The sequence below is a fragment of the Taurulus bubalis genome, assembly GCF_910589615.1.
Source record: "Taurulus bubalis genome assembly, chromosome: 19".
Lineage (NCBI taxonomy): Eukaryota > Metazoa > Chordata > Actinopteri > Perciformes > Cottidae > Taurulus > Taurulus bubalis.
In genome coordinates this window covers 263,046-290,724 of record NC_136607.1, presented here as the reverse complement: position 1 = coordinate 290,724, position 27,679 = coordinate 263,046, and the positions used below count along the sequence as shown (strand labels likewise).

General features: G+C 45.0%; 1 protein-coding gene across 1 annotated transcript; it reads right to left on the bottom strand.

Annotated features, from left to right (window-relative positions):
* Window positions 1-11,816: 11,816 nt before the first annotated feature.
* Window positions 11,817-27,245, bottom strand: zer1 (zyg-11 related, cell cycle regulator; the record flags this gene model as incomplete). The annotated part of the gene is made up of 15 exons (XM_079235039.1): window positions 11,817-13,601; window positions 16,015-16,117; window positions 16,366-16,463; window positions 17,662-17,850; window positions 21,818-21,933; window positions 22,341-22,460; window positions 22,545-22,586; window positions 22,779-22,994; window positions 23,523-23,696; window positions 23,770-23,916; window positions 24,032-24,146; window positions 24,240-24,413; window positions 25,082-25,536; window positions 26,832-26,982; window positions 27,079-27,245. The coding sequence occupies 15 exons, from the start codon at window positions 27,243-27,245 to the stop codon at window positions 13,514-13,516; spliced, it is 2,355 nt and encodes a 784-aa protein (XP_079091165.1). The 3' UTR covers window positions 11,817-13,513.
* Between the last annotated feature and the right edge of the window lie 434 nt (window positions 27,246-27,679).

Sequence of the window (27,679 nt, the reverse complement as noted above, 5' to 3'; positions counted from 1 at the left end):
GAAGTGACTATGTATACAATAGATACAATATGTTGACAACGTTTTCCTTCGTGAAGAATTTGCGAGGGGAAAAAGGGAATAAATCGCAATACTCAATGTATCGCAGTATCGTGATGGTATCGAATCGGGACTCAAGTATGGTGATAAAATCGAATCGTGGGACCTCTGGTGATTCCCACCCCTATAATATTGTAGTATCATATCATATGTAAGCGAATATCATTTATGTTATCCCCCTGTACTTCCCCCTCTTAATATCAGTTAGAAAAACTATGATCATTTCAGTTCGGAGTTATGAATTACAACTAATTGTAAACCCCTCTGCATGTGAGCATCTAGTCAAAGTAAAACAGTTTAAATGCAATTAAAAAAATTCTACTTACTTGTTTGAGGATCTTTATCTGAAATAAAAAGAAAAGACAGGATTTCAGACGTCACAGTTGCATATTCAGAATATCTTTTCTCCACTAAATCTGACCCCTTACATTGGTAACAAATCATTCTTTTACAGTGTGTTTCAGTTGCTATTTATTGTTCTATAACTTCTCTCTGACATCAGGAGGACTGAGTCTGGTGACTGTTGGCTGCTGCATTAAAGAAACTCTTTTGCAATAACAGTGTGATGAGTTCAGGCAGCTCGTCTTCACAAACACTAGAGCTCCAGTATGATCAGAGGACCTGGTGATGACAACAGCAGAGGACCTGGTGACTACAACAGCAGAGGACCTGGTGACGACAACAGCAGAGGACCTGGTGACGACAACAGCAGAGGACCTGGTGACTACAACAGCAAAGGACCTGGTGACTACAACAGCAGAGGACCTGGTGACGACAACAGCAAAGGACCTGGTGACGACAACAGCAGAGGACCTGGCGACTACAACAGCAAAGGACCTGGTGACTACAACAGCAGAGGACCTGGTGACGACAACAGCAAAGGACCTGGTGACTACAACAGCAAAGGACCTGGCGACTACAACAGCAGAGGACTTGGTGACTACAACAGCAGAGGACCTGGTGACGACAACAGCAGAGGACCTGGTGACGACAACAGCAGAGGACCTGGTGACTACAACAGCAAAGGACCTGGTGACGACAACAGCAGAGGACCTGGTGACTACAACAGCAGAGGCTCTGTGGCCCCAAAGCCGGACCCCATGCTGCTGGTTGCTTCTCACTTTGGTGAACTAGGAACTAAACCGTGATCAACTTCAGGACCCAGTGAGAAATTTAAAAAAGTACAATTGAATAAAACAAGTTGTATTTGGCTGGAAAAGAAAGAAAAGAGTTACACATGTCAGGATGTTAAATCCCTTCTCCCTTCCTGATTCAATTGGAGCGTATACCAGTTCTCTGTTAGATGACGATGGTGCTGTCACATGACCATCACACTGGGGCTCTGAGCTTTACACGTCTGAAGCTGGTTGCTTCAGACTGGGAAAGTAACCTAAAGCTGGTTTCACTTTGCAACCTTATAAGCAAGATGTCACAGGCTAAAATCAAAGAAGAACAGGAAACGTCAAAATTGGAAACACAGTCACCTCATTTAAGAGTAGACTTAAGACTTTCCTCTTTGATTGCGCTTATCTGCCATGGCCCTGCTGCCCCCCATTTCCTCCCTCCTCTCTACCTGCTTCATGGATCTTAGATATCTGGATCATAGTCCATGCGTATACTACTCATTATATGAATAATTTCTGTCATGACGTCTATTGCTTCTGTCCATTTGGGGAGAGGGATCCTCCTCTGTTGCTCTCCCTCAGGTTTCTTCCTTTTTTCCCTGTGAAAGGGTTTTTACTATCTTTTATTTAGGGGAGTTTTTCCTGATCCGATGTGAGGTCCTGGGACAAGATGTTACGTGTACAGATTGTAAAGCCCTCCGAGGCAAACTTGTATTTGTGATGTTGGGCTATATAAAATAAACTGAATTGAATTGAGGTCCGACCGCTTGTCGAACCTCAGACTCAAGACAAGAAGTGTGGATTCCGTCCCGGCCGTGGCACAGTGGACCAGCTTTTTACCCTCAAAGACTACTGGAGGGGTCCTGGGAGTTTGCCCAACCATGTGCTTTGTAGACTTGGAGAAGGCTTTCGACCGGGTCCCTCTGGGGTTTTTGTGGGGGGTGCTTCGGGAGTATGGGGTGCGGACCCGTTGGCACGGGCCATCCGGTCTCTGTACGCCTGCAGTAGGAGCTGTGTTCGTATCCTCGGAAATAAGTCAGACACATTCCTGGTGGGTATTGGCCTCCGCCAGGGCTGCCCTTTATCACCGGTCCTGTTCGTGACCTTCATGGACAGGATATCTAGGCGCAGCCAGGGGGCGGAGAGGATCTGGTTCGGGAGTCTCGGGATCGCCTCTCTGCTGTAAGCGGATGATGTGGTCCTGTTTGCCTCTCGGACCGTGACCTCCAGCATTCACTGGGGCGTTTTGCAGCCGAGTGTGAAGCGACAGGGATGAGAGTTAGCACCTCCAAATCTGAGGCCATGGTGCTCTGCCGGAAACCGGTGGATTGCTCCCTCCAGGTGGGGACAAACTGCCTACCCCAAGCGAAGGAGTTCAAGTATCTCCGGGTCTTGTTCACGAGTGAGGGTAAGGTGGAGCGGGAAATCGACAGGCGGATCGGTGCGGCTGGGGGATCATCCTCCTGTTCTTAATGTATGACCTGTCATACAAGTGATTGATTACTTGATACCAGGCAGAGGGAAGGGTATCTGATTTACATTTGAACAGCTGCAGAGGTGAAGAGACTTTGCATGCAAGGGTCTGTGGGAGATTGACTATAACTAGGAATATTCAATTCTCATTACACTGTAACCTGTAGAACTGAATAACAATTCCTTCTAGGTAAAATATTTAGTTAGCAAACACAGGAGGGCGGAGTGAGGACTTCAGGCACTGGAAAACAGGAATGTTATTGAGCCATCTTCATGCCCAAGCCAAAGAGAGACTCCGCCCCTGTGGAACTTTTAACCAATCGCATGCCGTAGAATTGACCAATGAGCCAAAGCCAGACAAGAACGGTCTGTGTAAGCGGAAGCTTAGACACCTTCAGCTGAAATGTTATACTGGATCACCATTCAATTTTTATATTAAAACCGTTTTATTATAACTCATTGAATTCTGGACTTCTCTTCGGTTGCGACCACCCAAGGTTTTTTTTATTTAACAAAATCCTTGAGTTTCTCACCTTTCCTCTTTTTGTAAGCCATGAATCCACCCACAGCGAAGAGGAGAGCAAGAGCAGCCACTGCAGCGATGATGATGATGTCAATGGGTTTCTCTGTTGAGCATGAAGAACAAAACAAAAGATGAGGCAGTGAATCACTTTGGTTAGGACTTTGAAGTGTGTCTCTGTGTCTCTGTTTCATTTGCGATAACTGCAGAAATAATTATGTGAAAATAAAAGAAACACACCAGACATGAAGAAAATATAAATATATGAATATAAGTACATCCATCAGCTTAAACCACACACACAATAATAAAGTGGTATTCAACACAAATTAAAAGGTTATAACAAAACACATTTGTCAGCCTCCTTCCTCCCTCCTGATCTCAGCCTCACCTTCGTTGGTCCGGATCACAGCTGCATAAAGTCTGGTGATGTCGTCGGTCTCCACACCGGCCAGCTGGAACACACACTCGTACCTCCTCCAGTCTCCAGCTGGAACACACACTCGTACCTCCTCCAGTCTCCAGCTGGGACCGAGGAGAGTTTCAGGTCGACGCTCATCTGGAAGGTTCCATCGTGGTTGGGGAGGATCTCTCCGTGGTCCACGTCCTCATGGAGCTCCTCTCCATCCATCCTCCAGAACAGAGTGGCTCTGTCCAAAGCTTTTTGCGTCTGTATAGATGGTGCCCTCTTTCTTCTCTGTTTGGATTCTCCGTATTTGCCTGGCCCCTGCAATACTGCAGTTCATAACCTGAGTTCATAACTAATCAATACCTGAGTTTATAACTGGTGATCAATAACTGAGTTTGTTACTAAATTTAGCCGGGCTCAAAGTCCCCTGGTTATGAACAGGTATCTACTAGAGACCCTATGGACAGGTATCTACTGTAGACCCTGGTTATGGACAGGTATCTACTGTAGAGACCCTGGTTATGGACAGGTATCTACACTAGAGACCCTGGTTATGGACAGGTATCTACTGTAGAGACCCTGGTTATGGACAGGTATCTACACTAGAGACCCTGGTTATGGACAGGTAGTTACACTAGAGACTCTGGTTATGGACAGGTATTGTAGCGTGAACGGTGGTCTTGCCAGGGAAAGAGGAGGGTAGGGGGGAGAGTAGGAAAGGCAAGACCTCGCACCTAACTCGGTGGCACTCCGTCGGCTAATTATCCTAGTGATCCCGGAGGAAATAATAATCCTCATCCGATATTGGCATAACGCCTTCGGTCTTTTATCTCACCCCGTGCTAAATCGTTCGGTTTTTGTGTTATTTTCAAAATAATTTATAGGTTTTGTCGAGGGTGTTTTACAGCTTGCGCTCTAGGTCCCCTGCGGTAGGCTGTAACTTCTCTCAACCCGTATCAAGCGAGTACGTATATCGTCTCTACCTTCTCTCTACCTATTTTGACACCATCTCATCATTATGACAAACACTGCAAAAGTCTTCACCCAAAGATACTTACCTTAAGTCTCTTTGGTAGATTCAGTCGTCACTTCTGTATCTCACGGTGGATGGACAGGGAAAGAGGGTTTAAATTGTTTTAAAGAACCAGAACCTTTGGTTTGGTTTCAGTCCCTTATGAATGGTAAGGCCGAGTTTTTATTCAAAGTTTATCTTACATACAAAAAAATAAATTCAATCAAACAGTTTAAAAGTCACAAGTAACTAAGAGAAAGGGTTACGTTTTTAGAGCTGGTGAGTGAACACCTCTTCTCTCTTGTCTACTCCTGCACAGAATTGCCAGGTACCCCCCAAAAAACATGCATTCCTACCCCCTCTTTTAAACACCAGAATACAAAAGTCATCCTGTCACCAGAGTTGGACAGAGGAGGTTTCACTACCTTATTTGGTAATACTGCCAATGCATGCTCTTAACAAAGGAGAGAACATTTAACACATCTCATTCAAAAAGAGTATATAACATAGCAACTTATAGCGTCCTATGAATTTAATGTGGTCTAATCACAAACTATAATGAAAATAAAAAACAAACAGTATATATATATATATATATATATATATATATATATATACTTTCATCTTCTTCCTTGGACACACAACAGTATCTACTGTATAGACCCTGGTTATGGACAGGTATCTACTGCACAGACCCTGGTTATGGACAGGTTTCTACTGTAGAGACCCTGGTTATGGACAGGTTTCTACTGTAGAGACCCTGGTTATGGACAGGTATCTACTGTAGAGACCCTGGTTATGGACAGGTATCTACTAGAGACCCTGGTTATGGACAGGTTTCTACTGTAGAGACCCTGGCTATGGACAAGTATCTACTAGAGACCCTGGTTATGGACAGGTATCTACTGTAGACCCTGGTTATGGACAGGTATCTACTGTAGAGACCCTGGTTATGGACAGGTATCTACACTAGAGACTCTGGTTACGGACAGGTATCTACTGTACAGACCCTGGTTATGGACAGGTTTCTACTGTAGAGACCCTGGTTATGGACAGGTATCTACTAGAGACCTTGGCTATGGACAGGTTTCTACTGGAGAGACCCTGGTTATGAACAGGTAGTTACACTAGAGACCCTGGTTATGGACAGGTATCTACTGTAGAGACCCTGGCTATGGACAGGAATGTACTAGAGACCCTGGTTATGGACAGGTATCTACTGTAGAGACCCTGGTTATGGACAGGTGTCTACACTAGAAACCCTGGTTATGGACAGGTATCTACTGTAGAGACCCTGGTTATGGACAGGTTTCTACTGTAGATACCCTGGTTATGGACAGGTATCTACTAGAGACCCTGGTTATGGACAGGTTTCTACTGTAGAGACCCTGGTTATGGACAGGTATCTACTGTAGAGACCCTGGTTATGGACAGGTATCTACTGTAGAGACCCTGGCTATGGACAGGTATCTACTAGAGACCCTGGTTATGGACAGGTTTCTACTGTAGAGACCCTGGCTATGGACAGGTATCTACTAGAGACCCTATGGACAGGTATCTACTGTAGACCCTGGTTATGGACAGGTATCTACTGTAGAGACCCTGGTTATGGACAGGTATCTACACTAGAGACCCTGGTTACGGACAGGTATCTACTGTAGAGACCCTGGTTATGGACAGGTTTCTACTGTAGAGACCCTGGCTATGGACAGGTATCTACTAGAGACCTTGGCTATGGACAGGTTTCTACTGGAGAGACCCTGGTTATGAACATGTATCTACTAGAGACCCTATGGACAGGTATCTACTGTAGACCCTGGTTATGGACAGGTATCTACACTAGAGACCCTGGTTATGGACAGGTATCTACTGTAGAGACCCTGGTTATGGACAGGAATGTACTAGAGACCCTGGTTATGGACAGGTGTCTACACTAGAAACCCTGGTTATGGACAGGTATCTACTGTAGAGACCCTGGTTATGGACAGGTATCTACTAGAGACCCTATGGACAGGTATCTACTGTAGAGACCCTGGTTATGGACAGGAATGTACTAGAGACCCTGGTTATGGACAGGTGTCTACACTAGAAACCCTGGTTATGGACAGGTATCTACTGTACAGACCCTGGTTATGGACAGGTATCTACTAGAGACCCTATAAACAGGTATCTAATGTAGACCCTGGTTATGGACAGGTATCGACTAGAGACCCTCGTTATGGACCGGTTTCCACTGTAGAGACCCTATGGACAGGTATCTACTGTAGACCCTGGTTATGGATAGGTATCTACTGTACAGACCCTGGTTATGGACAGGTATATACTGTAGATACCCTGGTTATGGACAGGTGTCTACACTAGAGACCCTGGTTATGGACAGGTGTCTACACTAGAGACCCTGGTTATGGACAGGTATCTACTGTAGAGACCCTGGTTATGGACAGGTATCTACACTAGAGACCCTGGTTATGGACAGGTATCTACCGTAGAGACCCTGGTTATGGACAGGTATCTACCGTAGAGACCCTGGTTATGGAGAGATATCTACTGTACAGACCCTGGTTATGGACAGGTATCTACTGTAGAGACCCTGGTTATGGACAGGTATCTACTAGAGACCCTGGTTATGGACAGGTTTCTACTGTAGAGACCCTGGTTATGGACAGGTATCTACTAGAGACCCTATGGACAGATATCTACTGTAGAGACCCTGGTTAAGGACAGGTTTCTACTGTAGAGACCCTGGTTATGGACAGGTATCTACTGTAGAGACCCTGGTTATGGACAGGTATCTACTAGAGACCCTGGTTATGGACAGGTTTCTACTGTAGAGACCCTGGCTATGGACAGGTATCTACTAGAGACCCTGGTTATGGACAGGTTTCTACTGTAGAGACCCTGGCTATGGACAGGTATCTACTAGAGACCCTATGGACAGGTATCTACTGTAGACCCTGGTTATGGACAGGTATCTACTGTAGAGACCCTGGTTATGGAAAGGTATCTACACTAGAGACCCTGGTTACGGACAGGTATCTACTGTACAGACCCTGGTTATGGACAGGTTTCTACTGTAGAGACCTTGGCTATGGACAGGTTTCTACTGGAGAGACCCTGGTTATGAACAGGTATCTACTAGAGACCCTATGGACAGGTATCTACTGTAGGACCCTGGTTATGGACAGGTATCTACTGTAGAGACCCTGGTTATGGACAGGTATCTACACTAGAGACCCTGGTTATGGACAGGTATCTACTGTAGAGACCCTGGTTATGGACAGGTATCTACACTAGAGACCCTGGTTATGGACAGGTATCTACTGTAGAGACCCTGGCTATGCACAGGAATCTACTAGAGACCCTGGTTATGGACAGGTATCTACTGTAGAGACCCTGGTTATGGACAGGTGTCTACACTAGAAACCCTGGTTATGGACAGGTATCTACACTAGAGACCCTGGTTATGGACAGGTAGTTACACTAGAGACCCTGGCTATGGACAGGAATCTACTAGAGACCCTGGTTATGGACAGGTATCTACTGTAGAGACCCTGGTTATGGACAGGTGTCTACACTAGAAACCCTGGTTATGGACAGGTATCTACTGTAGAGACCCTGGTTATGGACAGGTATCTACTAGAGACCCTATGGACAGGTATCTACTGTAGAGACCCTGGTTATGGACAGGTATCTACTGTAGAGACCCTGGTTATGGACAGGTATCTACTAGAGACCCTATAAACAGGTATCTAATGTAGACCCTGGTTATGGACAGGTATCGACTAGAAACCCTTGTTATGGACCGGTTTCCACTGTAGAGACCCTATGGACAGGTATCTACTGTAGACCCTGGTTATGGATAGGTATCTAATGTAGGACCCTGGTTATGGACAGGTATATACTGTAGAGACCCTGGTTATGGACAGGTGTCTACACTAGAGACCCTGGTTATGGACAGGTATCTACTGTAGAGACCCTGGTTATGGACAGGTATCTACTGTAGAGACCCTGGTTTTGGACAGGTATCTACTAGAGACCCTATAAACAGGTATCTACTGTAGAGACCCTGGTTATGGACAGGTATCTACCGTAGAGACCCTGGTTATGGACAGGTATCTACCGTAGAGACCCTGGTTATGGAGAGGTATCTACTGTACAGACCCTGGTTATGGACAGGTATCTACTGTAGAGACCCTGGTTATGGACAGGTATCTACTAGAGACCCTGGTTATGGACAGGTTTCTACTGTAGAGACCCTGGTTATGGACAGGTATCTACTAGAGACCCTATCGACAGATATCTACTGTAGAGACCCTGGTTAAGGACAGGTTTCTACTGTAGAGACCCTGGTTATGGACAGGTATCTACTGTAGAGACCCTGGTTATGGACAGGTATCTACTAGAGACCCAATGGACAGGTATCTACTGTAGACCCTGGTTATGGACAGGTATCTACTGTAGAGACCCTGGTTATGGACAGGTATCTACTGTAGAGACCCTGATTATCGACAGGTATCTACTAGAGACCCTATGGACAGGTATCTACTGTAGAGACCCTGGTTATGGACAGTTATCTACTGTAGAGACCCTGATTATCGACAGGTATCTACTGTAGAGACCCTGGTTATGGACAGGTATCTACTGCACAAGCCCTGGTTATGGACAGGTATCTACTAGAGACCCTATGGACAGGTATCTACTGTAGACCCTGGTTATGGATAGGTATCTAATGTACAGACCCTGGTTATGGACAGGTATATACTGTAGAGACCCTGGTTATGGACAGGTGTCTACACTAGAGACCCTGGTTATGGACAGGTGTCTACTGTAGAGAACCTGGTTATGGACAGGTATCTACTGTAGAGACCCTGGTTTTGGACAGGTATCTACTAGAGACCCTATAAACAGGTATCTAATGTAGACCCTGGTTATGGACAGGTATCTACTGTAGAGACCCTGGTTATGGACAGTTATCTACTGTAGAGACCCTGATTATCGACAGGTATCTACTGTACAGACCCTGGCTATGGACAGGTATTTACACTAGAGACCCTGGTTATGGACAGGTATCTACTGTAGAGACCCTGGTTATGGACAGGTATCTACTGCACAAGCCCTGGTTATGGACAGGTATCTACTAGAGACCCTATGGACAGGTATCTACTGTAGAGACCCTGGTTATGGACAGTTATCTACTGTAGAGACCCTGATTATCGACAGGTATCTACTAGAGACCCTTGTTATGGACCGGTTTCTACTGTAGAGACCCTATGGACAGGTTTCTACTGTAGAGACCCTGGTTATGGATAGGTATCTACACTAGAGACCCTGGTTATGGACAGGTATCTACTGTACAGACCCTGGTTATGGACAGTTATCTACTGTAGAGACCCTGATTATCGACAGGTATCTACGAGAGACCCTTGTTATGGACCGGTTTCTACTGTAGAGAACCTATGGACAGGTATCTACTGTAGACCCTGGTTATGGACAGGTATCTACTATAGAGACCCTGGTTATGGACAGGTATCTACTGTAGAGACCCTTGTTATGGACAGGTATCTACTAGAGAGCCTATGGACAGGTATCTACTGTAGAGACCCTGGTTTTGGACAGGTATCTACACTATAGACCCTGGTTATGGACAGGTATCTACACTAGAGACCCTGGTTATGGACAGTTATCTACACTAGAGACCTGGTTATGGACAAGTATCTACTGTAGAGACCCTGGTTATGGACAGGTATCTACACTATAGACCCTGGTTATGGACAGGTATCTACACTAGAGACCCTGGTTATGGACAGTTATCTACACTAGAGACCTGGTTATGGACAAGTATCTACTGTAGAGACCCTGGTTATGGACAGGTATCTACTAGAGACCCTATGGACAGGTATCTACTGTAGAGACCCTGGTTATACAGGGTATACCTTTATAAACGAGGTCTATTGGCCCTAAAGTCCCAAAACAAAGAGAAATGTGTGCTAATGGGTTGGACTGGAGTGAGACTAAAGGTGGAAAACAGAATTGATTGACAATTTCTACTTTATGCTTGAAATAACAGTCAAACCAGACGGGGTCCTTTTGCCCCAGAGGACAGCAGTGTGGCACACAGGAGGCATTAGAGGGTTCAACAGTTCATTAAGAACCTGAGAGGACAACAGAAGATTCACATTTTCACCACTCCACCTTTATTGCTTATTCATATCGTTACACTAATGGCTCTTTTCAGAGCAGGAAAAACTGGAATTTCATCATGTTTGGATCAAATATTTTTCACTCCATTTTGGATTACACAGCAGTTACAAAAGAGATCAGTAACAGAGTGTCGACAGTCTTCAGAAACATGAAATAAGAAGAAATCTGAAACACTTTAACCATTTTCTTATTCACATACATCTTCATAAATAACAGTCAACCCTCAACAGTACTGTCGTCACCGACATCCATGGGTTTCTTTTTCAGCTCTACACATCATTTCTTGAGACATTTGATGACTTCAAATTAGAAAGAAGAGAAAGAATGTGATGAAGGAGCAAGATGTCCGATTCAAAGTCTACTTTCTCCACGGTATTTAAACGAACAACAGATATAGTTTTGATCATCTAAGACGGAATTGTAAATGCTCGTCATGTCCACGTGTCACACCACGGCCTACTTGAAAATTCATTTCCACCATGACGGTGAAGGAGCAATAGAAGTAGAGCTGTACCAACCAGATTCCAATAATTAAAGAAAAACTGTACATGAGAAACAGGAAATCAATCAGTCAGCGGGCAACGACTTCAACACCATGCAGCAGCACACCTGTTCATCAGAACCAACCCTGTGCAGCAGCACACCTGTTCATCAGAACCAACAGCGTGCAGCAGCACACCAGTTCATCAGAACCAACAGCGTGCAGCAGCACACCTGTTCATCAGAACCAACACCATGCAGCAGCACACCTGTTCATCAGAACCAACAGCGTGCAGCAGCACACCTGTTCATCAGAACCAACAGCGTGCAGCAGCACACCTGTTCATCAGAACAAACTCTGTGCAGCAGCACACCTGTTCATCAGAACCAACCCTGTGCAGCAGCACACCTGTTCATCAGAACCAACCCTGTGACAGGGAGCAGAACCCCTGCTGGACGTTCCTTGCAGAAAGGGAGGATGAAGGTTCCTCTGCTGGCATGACTGTTACACTCCTGGCATCCAGAACCAGCACTGCCTTCACTCCTTAAACCCAGATGGACCCCTGTAGCTCGACCTAGAACTCATCTACAGAGTGCGTGCAGTGAACCGTGTTGAGACAGAAACGTGGAAGTGGAATATCTTTGGGATCTGGACTGTAACGGTATATGTGATTAATCAGTAATGGAAATATTTCTGAGGCAAAGGTGACAGGAAATGATAAAACTACAACGAGGAGGAGAATGAACCCGGTATCATGTTGCAATAGAGTGAGTGTAGAAGACTTGTCATTCTACACTGTAAGGCAAGGAGACTTGAATAAGAAAGCTTTTTGGATCTCACTGAAGCATTAGAGTACATAACGGTCCTCTGAGGGCCAGACTCCTCTCAGGATAGAAAGCAGACCTCTACTCCATCACATGACCTCTCAACCAAACTACGATGCACACTTCATGATTGACGGGTCATTACAACACATTTCTACATGGCGGGTGTTAGCCACGCCTCACTGCTCTGAAGATATATTGAATATGACGGAGCTAAAAATGTAGAAATTCAAGACACTGCCGTTGACAGCCAAGTGGGACATTTATTGTGAATGTTTACAGAACAATGTCCTCATTCAGAGGTCGTGTCCATGACCTCAGAGCCACGCTGTGAATAAACCAATTAGAGTTATCTTCAAGGTAAACTGAGGTTTAACGTTTTGATGAGCAGGTTTCTGTGTGTGTGTTTCAACTTGCAGGAAAGGACCCACATGTGTATCTATGTTCAGTGCCCACCGCCTCCCTCCATGTGAGGTATCCATATCTGAGACAGATCAGCTTCATTTGAGCCTTAAACATAAGGACGTCACGTCTGGCATCAGGCTGCACAGAGCGTACCAGTCCAGAGGCTGACGGAACATTTACACGTCTCCTTCTTCACCGCTGAGCTTCAGCAGGGTGAAAGGTCAACACCAGCAGAGCACCACTGGTGACAAGCTGCCCTTACTTCAACGCTCTGACTCCAGCAGGAGGGTTCTGACCCTGATAGCCCACCATGACTTTACGCTTGAGAATGGGTGCAGCCCTCTTCATGTGATCGTTGACACTGGGCCCGCTCCTGGTTTTACATAGTAAAGCACCAGGGAGGTCCAGTCACGGGCTCCAGTCCCTCCCAGTGGAAGGGTTGAGGTCAGTCCTCCCCAAACTGGGAGAAGCTTTTCTTTAAGCACCTGGCTGTGTGGGACCTGCAGGGTCTCGTACGTTTGGCCACATCAAGTGGAGTTACTTCCAATAAGAAGAATCAACAGAATCAGGTCATTAAAAACAGACAGATCTAAATAATCCTTTACCCAACAGAGAATCCAGGACTAAAGGACTACATATGAATGACTGGGTGTTCTGGATATAGTTTCTTAGCACTGACCACATGCCAGTCAAACCTAAACAAATTTAAATATAGAGTAACGTTATGAGTGTTTACAGTTACATTATAAAACATACACACAGTAAAAGGAAGAGATAAACAGAGAATATTTACATATATAACAATCATTGAGACCCACACACGCGCACACACACACACACACACACACACAGTTTGTCCAAACGGCTGTGAAGAGGGTCAGAGACACATTTCTGCTCTACAACATAGTAAGATGATAAGATAATAATAATGCACACGATGCCCTTGTGGTGATGAAAGTGGGCGGGGCCTCAGGTCGGTTGGGTTGATGAGTCGTGGCTCCTGTGACTCAACCTCTTTGTCCAGAGTTCACCTCCTGGCCTTGACTGGTCTCCATGGGGTCTTCTTTGAAGGTTTCACACTGCTCCATCACTTTGCTGAAAACATTCAATATGTAACACGTTAGCTAAGGGTTAGCCACTGTCAACATTCAATATGTAACGCGTTAGCCAAGGGTTAGGTACTGTCAACATTCAATATGTAACACGTTAGCTAAGGGTTAGCTACTGTCAACATTCAATATGCAACGTGTTTGCTAAGGGTTAGGTACTGTGAACATTCAATATGTAACACATTAGCTAAGGGTTAGGTACTGTCAACATTCAATATGTAACGTGTTTGGTAAGGGTTAGGTACTGTGAACATTCAATATGTAACACATTAGCTAAGGGTTAGGTACTGTCAACATTCAATATGTAACACATTAGCTAAGGGTTAGGTACTGTCAACATTCAATATGCAACACGTTAGCTAAGGGTTAGGCACTGTCAACATTCAATATGCAACGCGTTAGCTAAGGGTTAGGTGCTGTGAACATTAAATATGTAACACGCTAGCTAAGGGTTAGGTACTGTCAACATTCAATATGTAACACGTTAGCTAAGGGTTAGGTACTGTCAACATTCAATATGTAACACGTTAGCTAAGGGTTAGGCACTGTCAACATTCAATATGTAACACGTTAGCTGAGGGTTAGGCACTGTCAACATTCAATATGTAACGCGTTAGCTAAGGGTTAGGTACTGTGAACATTCAATATGTAACACGTTAGCTAAGGGTTAGGTACTGTCAACATTCAATATGTAACACGTTAGCAAAGGGTTAGGCACTGTCAACATTCAATATGTAACACGTTAGCAAAGGGTTAGGCACTGTCAACATTCAATATGTAACGCGTTAGCTAAGGGTTAGGTACTGTGAACATTCAATATGTAACACATTAGCTAAGGGTTAGCCACTGTCAACATTCAATATGTAACACGTTAGCTAAGGGTTAGCTACTGTCAACACTCAATATGTAACACGTTAGCTAAGGGTTAGCTACTGTCAACATTCAATATTTAACACGTTAGCTGAGGGTTAGGCACTGTCAACATTCAATATGTAACACGTTAGCTAAGGGTTAGCTACTGTCAATATTCAATATGTAGCACGTTAGCTGAGGGTTAGGTACTGTCAACATTCAACATGTAGCATGTTAGCTAAGGGCTAGCCACTGTCAAAATGTAATATGTAACACGTTAGCTGAGGGTTAGACACTGTCAACATTCAATATGTAACACGTTAGCTGAGGGTTAGCTACTGTCAACATTCAATATGTAACACGTTAGCTACTGTCAACATTCAATATGTAACATGTTAGCTAAGGGTTAGCCACTGTCAACATTCAATATGTAACACGTTAGCTAAGGGTTAGGTACTGTGAACATTCAATATGTAACACGTTAGCTAAGGGTTAGCCACTGTTAACATTCAATATGTAACACGTTAGCTAAGGGTTAGCCACTGTCAACATTCAATATGTAACACGTTAGCTAAGGGTTAGCCACTGTCAACATTCAATATGTAACACGTTAGCTAAGGGTTAGCCACTGTCAACATTCAATATGTAACACGTTAGCTAAGGGTTAGGCACTGTCCACTTCTTAAACACCATTAAAAAAGGTGAGGTTTGTGTACAAATGCTATTTAGGGTGCTTCCTCTGCTTTAGTTGGTCTGGATGTTAAGTCCACAAGCTAGTTGGTCTGATCTCAGCTCGCTTGTAGTGAGAACAAACACAGACAACGCAGGAGTCCAATAGCAGATGTATGATATTAGCAGGACTTCAAAAGCTAACTCGTGTTGCAGCCATATCAAGGGGTCCAACAGCATGTTATAGGCAGGGCGCCTCATCTTAAATAAAGAGCGCCTTCTCTGGCTTCAGGAGGAATGACCGGCTGGAAGCCAACACAATATCCCCACACTGAATGAACGGACCTCCATGTATAATCTTCTCTATGCATGCATAGTCTTCACAGTCTACTGCGTGTCGAGAGGAGCAGTCAGCCTAAGGGAATCTGCCCAGGGTTAGCAGCTGATGCTACCGCTAACCGTGCACAGGCCTCTGGGTTAAGTCATGGGAGTCATGTGCCAAGACCAAATCCAGAGGGACGGCATGGTCCCAGGAGTTTAACGATCAACCATCAGCAGCGTTTCAGTGGAACAGGACCCATGTCATCCAGTCTATGGCTTTGCTGTGTTTCTCCAAACTGGAGGAAGCCCACGGACTGTGAGCACCTCACACAACGTCACATGACCCAAACCAACCCTCCACGTTAAATTCTACATCTCCGTGGACTCAAAATCATGGTTTTATGTTGTACTTGATGGCCTTTGTGGCTCAAACTATTGGCACGAGTGGCCTCCCCTAAGTGATGTCCACTGCCAACACAACGCAGAGGCCACAGACGTGTCATCCCTCTCTACCTAGCAACACACACAAGGTTAACACTTTCTCTGCTCAGTCTCACCTGGCCATGTCCTTGGTTTCTGGATGAGAGCTCTCCAGCTCCAGAACCTTCTCTAGAAGACTGATTCCTCCTTCCTTTATCAGCAGGGGACAATACTTGCTTGCTGCGGAACAGAAATGAATTAAAAGAGACAGATTGTGAGCATTATGCCAATGTTGGAAATAACAAACTGTAATGTGTGTAGACGAATAAAGGATGAAGAGTAAAGACAAATGCTAATTTTTTATGTTATATTATTAGGATTTTAAAATATCCCAAGTTAGATTAAGAAAACGTTACAGCTTACTCAGTGCTGAAGAAGTACCAGCGTATCATTATCATGGTGTACGGTGCTGTGAGCAGGATACTCACGGTAAACAGACACCAGGTTGAACAGCGCCCACGTGGCCCAGTGCTGGCTGACCGGGGCGATGCTCTGAGGAAGCAGCCGCAGGATGGGCTCGAAGGACCTGAGCACAACGAGTCAGCGTTAAGGAGGGAACCACACACAGCTTCTATACAACACTACCATGTACACACAGCTTCTATACAACACTACCCATGTAAACACAGCTTCTATACAACACTACCCATGTACACACAGCTTCTATACAACACTACCCATGTACACACAGCTTCTATACAACACTACCCATGTACACACAGCTTCTATACAACACAACCATGTACACACAGCTTCTATACAACACTACCATGTACACACAGCTTCTATACAACACTACCATGTACACACAGCTTCTATACAACACTACCATGTACACACAGCTTCTATACAACACTACCATGTACACACAGCTTCTATACAACACTACCATGTACACACAGCTTCTATACAACACTACCATGTACACACAGCTTCTATACAACACTACCATGTACACACAGCTTCTATACAACACTACCATGTACACACAGCTTCTATACAACACTACCATGTACACACACCTTCTATACAACACTACCATGTACACACACCTTCTATACAACACTACCATGTACACACACCTTCTATACAACACTACCATGTACACACAGCTTCTATACAACACTACCCATGTACACACAGCTTCTATACAACACTACCCATGTACACACAGCTTCTATACAACACTACCCATGTACAACACAGCTTCTATACAACACTACCCATGTACAACACAGCTTCTATACAACACTACCCATGTACACACAGCTTCTATACAACACTACCCATGTACACACAGCTTCTATACAACACTACCCATGTACACAGCTTCTATGCAACACTACTCATGTACACAGCTTCTATACAACACTACTCATGTACACAGCTTCTATACAACACTACTCATGTACACAGCTTCTATACAACACTACTCATGTACACAGCTTCTATACAACACTACTCATGTACACAGCTTCTATACAACACTACTCATGTACACAGCTTCTATACAACACTACTCATGTACACAGCTTCTATACAACACTACTCATGTACATAGCTTCTATACAACACTACTCATGTACACAGCTTCTATACAACACTACTCATACACACACAGCTTTTTACACAGGTTTGAACCCTGTAAATAATATTCCTCCTGTAGTTGATGTTTGGTATCATGTGTAGTGATCATGTCATAACTTGATCACTATGACGGTCACCTGTAGTTGATGTTGCGGCGGGAGCTGACGTCCCAGCTCTGGATGGCGTCCCACATCTTGTCCATCACGGCGTCCCTGAGCGGCTCCTCCATGGCCCAGACGTCCGGCCCGTCGAACACGATGTGAGACAGAACGCCGCACGCGTTGTAGGACACCTCGATCCCGTCTGCCTTGCTGTCCAGCAGGTTGCTGACGAAGCATCAAACAGGGCCGTCACACACAGCTCACAGGAAACCACCGAGCTACACTCTGTTTAGTGGAGCTAGAACGGTTTGGTTCTGAAGCCTCGTCATGCGGCTCCAGTGAGGAGCGCAACATGCGTGTGGTTCTGTGTGCAGCATGTGAACTCCTCATCGCTATGCAACAGGACATAACGGATATAACAGGACATAACAGATATAACATGACATAACGGATATAAATGACATAATAGGACATAACGTATATAACATGACATAACGGATATAACATGACATAACAGGACATAACGGATATAACAGGACATAACGGATATAACATGACATAACGGATACAACAGGACATAACGGATATAACAGGACATAACAGATATAACATGACATAACGGATATAACAGGACATAACGGATATAACAGGACATAACAGGACATAACGGATATAACATGACATAACGGATATAACAGGACATAACAGGACATAACGGATATAACAGGACATAACAGATATAACAGGACATAACAGGACATAACGGATATAACAGGACATAACAGGACATAACGGATATAACAGGACATAACGGATATAACAGGACATAACGGATATAACAGGACATAACAGGACATAACGGATATAACAGGACATAACGGATATAACAGGACATAACAGGACATAACGGATATAACATGACATAACGGATATAACAGGACATAACAGGACATAACGGATATAACAGGACATAACGGATATAACAGGACATAACGGATATAACAGGACATAACAGGACATAACGGATATAACAGGACATAACGGATATAACATGACATAACGGATATAACAGGACATAACGGATATAACATAACATAACAGGACATAACAGATATAACAGGACATAACGGATATAACATGACATAACGGGACATAACAGGACATAACAGGACATAACGGACATAACGGATATAACAGGACATAACAGGACATAACGGATATAACAGGACATAACGGATATAACAGGACATAACGGATATAACATGACATAACGGATATAACAGGACATAACGGATATAACATGACATAACAGGACATAACAGGACATAACAGGACATAACGGATATAACAGGACATAACGGATATAACAGGACATAACAGGACATAACAGGACATAACGGATATAACAGGACATAACGGATATAACAGGACATAACGGATATAACAGGACATAACGGATATAACAGGACATAACGGATATAACATGACATAACGGATATAACATGACATAACAGGACATAACGGATATAACATGACATAACGGATATAACAGGACATAACGGATATAACAGGACATAACAGGACATAACGGATATAACATGACATAACGGATATAACATGACATAACGGATATAACAGGACATAACGGATATAACATAACATAACAGGACATAACAGATATAACAGGACATAACGGATATAACATGACATAACGGGACATAACAGGACATAACAGGACATAACGGACATAACGGATATAACAGGACATAACAGGACATAACGGATATAACAGGACATAACGGATATAACAGGACATAACGGATATAACAGGACATAACGGATATAACATGACATAACGGATATAACAGGACATAACGGATATAACATGACATAACAGGACATAACGGATATAACATGACATAACGGATACAACATGACATAACATGACATAACGGATATAACAGGACATAACGGATATAACAGGACATAACGGATATAACATAACATAACAGGACATAACGGATATAACAGGACATAACGGATATAACATGACATAACAGGACATAACGGGACATAACAGGACATAACGGATATAACAGGACATAACGGATATAACATGACATAACGGATATAACATGACATAACGGATATAACAGGACATAACAGAACATAACGGATATAACATGACATAACAGGACATAACATGACATAACAGGACATAACGGATATAACATGACATAACAGGACATAACAGATATAACATGACATAACGGACATAACATGACATAACGGATATAACAGGACATAACGGACATAACATGACATAACGGATATAACATGACATAACGGATATAACAGGACATAACGGATATAACATGACATAACAGGACATAACGGATATAACATGACATAACGGATATAACAGGACATAACAGAACATAACGGATATAACATGACATAACAGGACATAACAGATATAACAGGACATAACAGGACATAACGGACATAACATGACATAACGGACATAACATGACATAACGGATATAACAAGACATAACAGATATAACGTGACATAACGGATATAACAGGACATAACAGAACATAACGGATATAACATGACATAACAGGACATAACATGACATAACAGGACATAACGGATATAACATGACATAACAGGACAAAACAGATATAACATGACATAACATGACATAACGGATATAACAGGACATAACAGGACATAACAAGACATAACGGACATAACATGACATAACAGATATAACATGACATAACGGATATAACAGGACAAAACGGATATAACAGGACATAACGGATATAACATGACATAACGGATATAACATGACATAACGGATATAACAGGACAAAACGGATATAACAGAACATAACGGATATAACATGACATAACAGGACATAACAGATATAACAGGACATAACAGGACATAACATGACATAACAGGACATAACAGATATAACAGGACATAACAGGACATAACATGACATAACATGACATAACAGGACATAACGGACATAACATGACATAACGGATATAACATGACATAACGGATATAACAAGACATAACGGATATAACGTGACATAACAGGACATAACGGATATAACAGGACATAACAGGACATAACGGACATAACAGGACATAACGGATATAACATGACATAACATGACATAACGGATATAACAGGACATAACGGATATAACATGACATAACAGGACATAACATGACATAACATGACATAACGGACATAACATGACATAACGGATATAACATGACATAACGGATATAACATGACATAACAGGACATAACGGATATAACAGGACATAACGGATATAACATGACATAACGGATATAACAGGACATAACAGGACATAACGGATATGACATAACGGATATAACATGGCATAATGGATATAACATGACATAATGGATATAACAGGACATAACAGGACATAACGGATATAACATGACATAATGGATATAACATGACATAACGGATATAACAGGACATAACGGATATAACAGGACATGACATAACGGATATAACATGACATAACATGACATAACGGATATAACATGACATTCCACCAGTATCTGTTCCAGTGGTGACGCACCAACAGACACAACACGGTCACATGCCATCTCACATGGGCTCTACAGCGCCACCACAGGGGTCTGAGGGGGAGCTGGAACGACCACTGAAGAGGGGGTGTGTGTGTGTGTGTGTGTGTGTGTGTGTGTGTGCGTGTGTGTGTGTGTGTGTGTGTGTGTGTGTGTGCGTGCGTGCGTGCGCGCTCTCGTTCTTTGTAGGCAGACAATGAAATGTGCTCAATAAAAAAAAACACTTATTTGTTTGTTTACCATATTTTGATTGTACATTTTATTGTTTTTCTATTATGTCTCATATTATTGCAGTGTTTTTTGTATTTTACCTGAACACAGAAGAGATGAACTGGGTTATGTGTTACTTTAGTTCTCTTACCTGAACACAGATGAACTGGGTTATGTGTTACTTTAGTTCTCTTACCTGAACACAGATGAACTGGGTTATGTGTTACTTTAGTTCTCTTACCTGAACACAGATGAACTGGGTTATGTGTTACTTTAGTTCTCTTACCTGAACACAGATGAACTGGGTTATGTGTTACTTTAGTTCTCTTACCTGAACACAGAGATGAATTGGGGCGTGAGCAGCTGAGGCCTCAGAGCCTTCACCTCAGCAACGTTCCCTAACAGACCCAACATGTTGCGGTGAAGCTCCTGCTTGTCTGCAAACTCCTGGAGTCAGAAACGAGAAGAGAGGCACGTTATCACAGAGGAACTACCAGGAGACCAAAGACCACTTCACTGTACCATGGAGGTCTGCTGGGGACTCTAGTGTGAGTAAAGACCACTTCATGGTTGAGGACTCTAGTGTTAGTAAAGACCACTTCATGGTTGAGGACTCTAGTGTTAGTAAAGACCACTTCATGGTTGAGGACTCTAGTGTGAGTAAAGACCACTTCATGGTTGAGGACTCTAGTCCAGTAAAGACCACTTCATGGTTGAGGACTCTAGTCCAGTAAAGACCACTTCATGGTTGAGGACTCTAGTGTTAGTAAAGACCACTTCATGGTTGAGGACTCTAGTGTTAGTAAAGACCACTTCATGGTTGAGGACTCTAGTGTTAGTAAAGACCACTTCACCTGGAGACACTCCAGGAAGAGGCTCATGCCCCGGCAGTTGAGGAACATCTGGCAGTTGTCGGGCGTCTCGTCGGTGATGTTCCACAGAGCGCTCCAGGAGAACTCCATCACCTGGTCACACTGAGGGACGCAAACACACAACCTTCAGGACGGCCATGTTGGACTGAGACACACGTGTGTTATTATGAGGATAAAGAAACTCACCATCCTGTCCTGTAGCTTCTTCTGGATTAAATTCAACATGGTCTGTAAGGAGGAAACAACAGGTTAGGTAGAACTAAGTACATTTGTTAAGGCCATCTGTCAGGACCAGGTCCGGGTCCAGGACCAGAGGAACAGGACCAGGTCCAGGACCAGGTCCGGGTCCAGGACCAGAGGACCAGGACCAGAGGACCAGGTCCAGGACCGTTGTGAGTGTGAAGCTCATCTCAAGGTCACCTTGACGAACCCCATCTTGCCCACGGCCTCCTTGTGGTGGTTGTCCACCTGGCAGACCAGAGCGTTGCAGAGGTGCACGGCGATCCTCTGGATGGACTCGTCCTGCCGGGTCGGCTCCAGGATCTTCAGCAGCAGCTGGTTGACCCGGCTGTACTGGAACTCCAGCTCCTCTGGGATGCTGAAGTTACACAGAGTCAGGCAGCAGTTCCTCTGGACCTGGAGGGGACAGGGGTTAAGGACTGGGACCAGGACCAGGACCCAGGACCAGCACCAGGATCCAGGACCAGGATCCAGCACCAGGATCCAGGATCCAGGTCCAGCACCAGGTCCAGGTCCGATTCCATTTAGGATGCCATATAGTAAAGCCACATATAACAGGGTTCATACACATTATGACCAATGGATTTCCATGACATAACAACCGTGTATAGTGAGGCGTTATTCAGCAAGCCCGTCGCTGAGGCTGTGGAAGTGCGCGCAGATTTAAAGTGCAGCACCTGTGTGCGGCAGCATTAAGCCCCTCCCATGCAAAAACAAAAAAAAACAAGTTAACGCCGTTAATAGTTTGCTGCGTCAACACGTTTTTAACGCGTTAACGTGCCCAGCCCTAATTTATATATCTATATTTATATAAAAGTATAATACTTCACAGCTAGACGTGAAGTATTATACTTGTATCTATACATTTATACAATGCTTCACAGCTAGACGTAACGTGGACCGTCTGGACCCGCTTGGCCTCACCGTGACCTCCTGGTACTGCTCCATGCCGTTCAGCACCACCTGGATGACGTCCCTCCGCAGCCGGACGCTCTGGTCGCTGCGGTAGTCCGTGTTGGTGAGGTAGAACAGCGCCGCGCTGCCCGTCACCTGGATGCTCTTGTCGTACTTGTGGCACTTCAGCGCCGCTATGACCAGCTGAAAGCACACAGAAGAGTGGTGAGCGCGGCACAGCGGACGCGGCACAGCGCCCCGCGGCCACGCCTCCTACCTGCAGCGCCCGCAGCAGCTGGCTGCAGTGCTGGATCCTGGCGATGTCAAACAGCTGGTTGATGGCTCTGTGGGCCAGCTCAGGCCGGAACTCCGTGTAGGCCTCGATGGCGTTCAGGACCTGCTCTTCATTCTTTGACCCGGTCACCTGAGAGAGACAACACACAGCTGTATTCATCTGTGCACTTGCTCCACATGCTAGCTTCATGGACAACAGCCAGGAAGAGCCTGACACGCTGCATTGTGGGCCATCAGGACAGCACCTTGTAGGCAGGGATGTGGGTCACGTTACACAGCGTGGTGTCGTACAGGCCCAGGAACTGCAGCGGCCTCTTCAGCTCCTGCAGAGGAGAGATGCTGCTCTTGCAGGGCTCCGTGCTGAAAGACAAGAAGCGGCCGGCTGCTTAGAAGCGGCTGCTTAGAAGCTCGTCGTTCATCTGAAAGACCGGCGCCCCGGAGCCGCTGACCCACCTGGGCCGACCCAGAGCCTCCTCAAAGTGTGGCACCGTGCAGTTGTCCAGCAGGATGTGACCCGACACGTCCAGAGACACCAGGTGCAGCAGGCGCTGAGCCACGGCCGTCAGGATCTTCCTGGTCATCTTGAACTTAGAGGTCCGCCGGCTCTCCCGCGAGACGTCCAGGTGCCTGAGGAACGAGAGCACCAATCACAGCTCTGAGGAACGAGAGCACCAATCACAGCTCTGAGGAACGAGAGCACCAATCACAGCTCTGAGGAACGAGAGCACCAATCACAGCTCTGAGGAACGAGAGCACCAATCACAGCTTCAAGGGACTACTGGCAGAGGGAACAGTTATGTTATGATACTGACTGCAGAGGGAACAGTTATGTTAGAAGAACATCCAGACCGTTGCTTTAATCCACTGATTCAAAGCTGTACATCAATGAAAGTGATTTATTTAATGCTTTCACAGAAAACTCCTCCAGGAACTGCGTCTGGCTTATCTCCGTAAAACAGTTCCCGTTTCCTTCATCCACCATGGAAATAACCACTAGTTCTGCTTTATACTTGTTGTGCAAACTCCACACACGTGGGAACATCAAACTCCATGGTGTCTGGTTCATAATATTATATATATATATATATATATATAAATAATATTATCCGTAGTCCCACAACAGCGTCTGAATGAAGCCGCTAGCAGCGCTACTTCAGGACCAGTATAATAATAATAATAATATTATACGTGTACATGAACAGCCCTCTCTCTCATATAATTATGTACTTATGACATCATTATAATAGTGTACATCATTATAATAGTGTACATACGTGTACACTCCCCCTCCTCACCTGAGATGGGTGATCTCCACCACTGTGCTGACCAGCTCCTCTGACAGGTCCACGTTGTAGAGCACCAGTGAGGCCAGCCGGTCCTTCCACTGGGAGAGGAAGGCGGTGCCCAGCAGCTGCACGTTGGACAGGTCCAGCGAGGTGAGCGCCTTCAGGGGCCTCAGCAGGCCCTCGGCGTCCACCTCGTCCGGCAGGCCCCCCAGGTTGAGCAGCCGCAGCCGGTTGAAGCCCTGGAAGTTAAAGTCCGTCTCCAGCGCCTGGCGGGAGGCGGGGCCGTCCTCGTCCTCGTCCTCCGTGTCCTCGTTGCAGGCGAGCGGAGCGCCGCCCTTCCTGTAGAAGATGTGGCTGCAGCCGAACAGGCACAGAGACACTAGCGTCTCCCGGAAGCAGCTCAGGGTCTTCAGGCTGCGGGAGGACAGGCTGTTGCAGTAGGTGAGGTGCAGCTCGATCAGGTCCTGGAGAGTAAAGCACATCATTAAGCTGCAGGAGAGAGTAAAGCACTTTACCTTAAACACACATGTCACTTTAACTTTAACATACACTTACATTAACGTTATCTGTTTGTCTGAGCACTTTATCTTATACTTATACTCGAGGCAGTACTGTGTCGTGCAATAATGTACAGTTCAAGGGAGTTGTTAGGCCCGACGCGCAGCGGCCTCCTGCCTCTCGTACCTTATTGCTTTTATAATACGGCTACCTGCGACTTTATGAATAGTAATAGTAAGCTTCCTTTCAGCACAAAATAGTTGGGAAATTACCGACGTAATTATGTCTCACTGGAAATTATCACGAATTTGTGGTCCAACCCTTTTCATTCCTCATCTAATTTTAGGGAGGAAGTGATGTGTGTGTTGTCGTTCGTTATGCTAGTGTGGGGGATGCTACGTGAGCTTGTTAGCTGTTCCGTTTGAGCTAACGTTACTGTTAGCGAAGAGCCCCGTTGCAATACTGTGAACACTCAAGCAACACACCTGCAAGTTAAGGAAACCAACGTCTGAGTCGTTACTGCGGGCGTTACAATATCAAAGTTTACACCAACATGTTTTAACTGTCAAGCTTGAAATGACAACTAACGGTCGCGCAATTTAAATCTACCTGTTGTTTTTAAGTGCACTGATATGGAACGCTCTAAATGTACAGTACTTTATGGCTGAATAAACTACACCTCGTGACTCACTCTCAACCAATCAGAATGCTGGATTTGATCTACCCGTATTATAATTGATTTTAATATCACTGCACTGTTGTTGTCATTGATTGTTGTGTGTCTCGTCTAACGTCTCATGTCTAACGTTTGCACCTTCCGCCTAGAAACATTCCTTGTTTGTGTAAACATTCCTGGTTAATAAACGGTTTCTGATTCTGATTCTAAAAACACGTTGTGACTTTATAACACTCTGGAGTTATAGAGGAGGAGGAGGAGGAGGAGGAGGAGGAGGAGCTCTGCATACTATCTATGTACAATGTGATGTCATACTAGAGTCTCTAGGAGACGGTGGACTGTGATGTCAAGTTGTCAATTCATGATTCTTGTGAATTGTCATACTGAAGTGATGTAAATGCATAACGTACTGGATAACTAGAAGGCTTCAGTAGAGTCTCTGTAAGGAGCACCTTCTGCTCAGCTGAACAAACATGTACCATGGCAGTGTTGTAATGAGCTCATGGTTCTGAGTCTACGTGTTCTAGTTGAGGTTCCTCAGAGGTGAGGTGGAACGTGAAAGGCTGAACATAGTGTTTGACCCACCTGCTTCTGAATGGCCTCCAGATCCCTGTCGCGTACGAAGTCTTCCCTCAGCTGGACCCGGGTCAGCCTGGTGCTGCGGGGGTCTGAGAACAGCTGGAAGAAGCTTTCCTCTGGTTCAAAGCTGTTGTCTGTGTGGACCAGCTCCATGTATCTGGTCAACAAAAGGAAACAACATGGAACCTGGAACATCGGGACAAACATGGCCATGTTGACAGAAGTCATTTCAGGACCCATCACGGTGACGTACGTGTTGACCAGCTTGTCGCAGATTTCGCTGGGAAGGAAGATGTCGGAGCGCAGACTCAGCTTGCTCCTGAAGCCCTGGTAGCACATGGTCTTCCTCAGGTTCCTCAGGCAGAAGACGGTGGCCAGCGTCATGAGGCTGTCCGGGTCGTCTCCCGCTTTGGCTGCCATGTTGGCCTCGTCCTCTCCAGCTCAGATCAGGGACCGGCAGAGCAGGGTCCTGAGGATCTGCTGCTGGTCCTGAGGATCTGCTGGACACAGGGTGAGAAGTGGATCACAGGAAGGTCAGGGTGGGTTCCACTCTGACTTCAGGAGCCTTCATGGAAGGTTCATCTATATTGTTCTCATGACCAATGTTCTGTGTGGTGGGCTATTGCTGGACCATGTGACACACACACCAATACACACCAGTAACAGACTGGACTCATGACGATCAGTCATGACAGGATGTTCTACAACTGACTTTGTTTTCTGTCTGGACTAAACACAATGTAACAGGAGACATGTCTGTGACCTGACCACAACCAGCTAGCTCTCTGGAGACACTGAGCAGCTCTCTGGAGACACTGAGCAGCTCTCTGGAGACACTGAACAGCTCTCTGGAG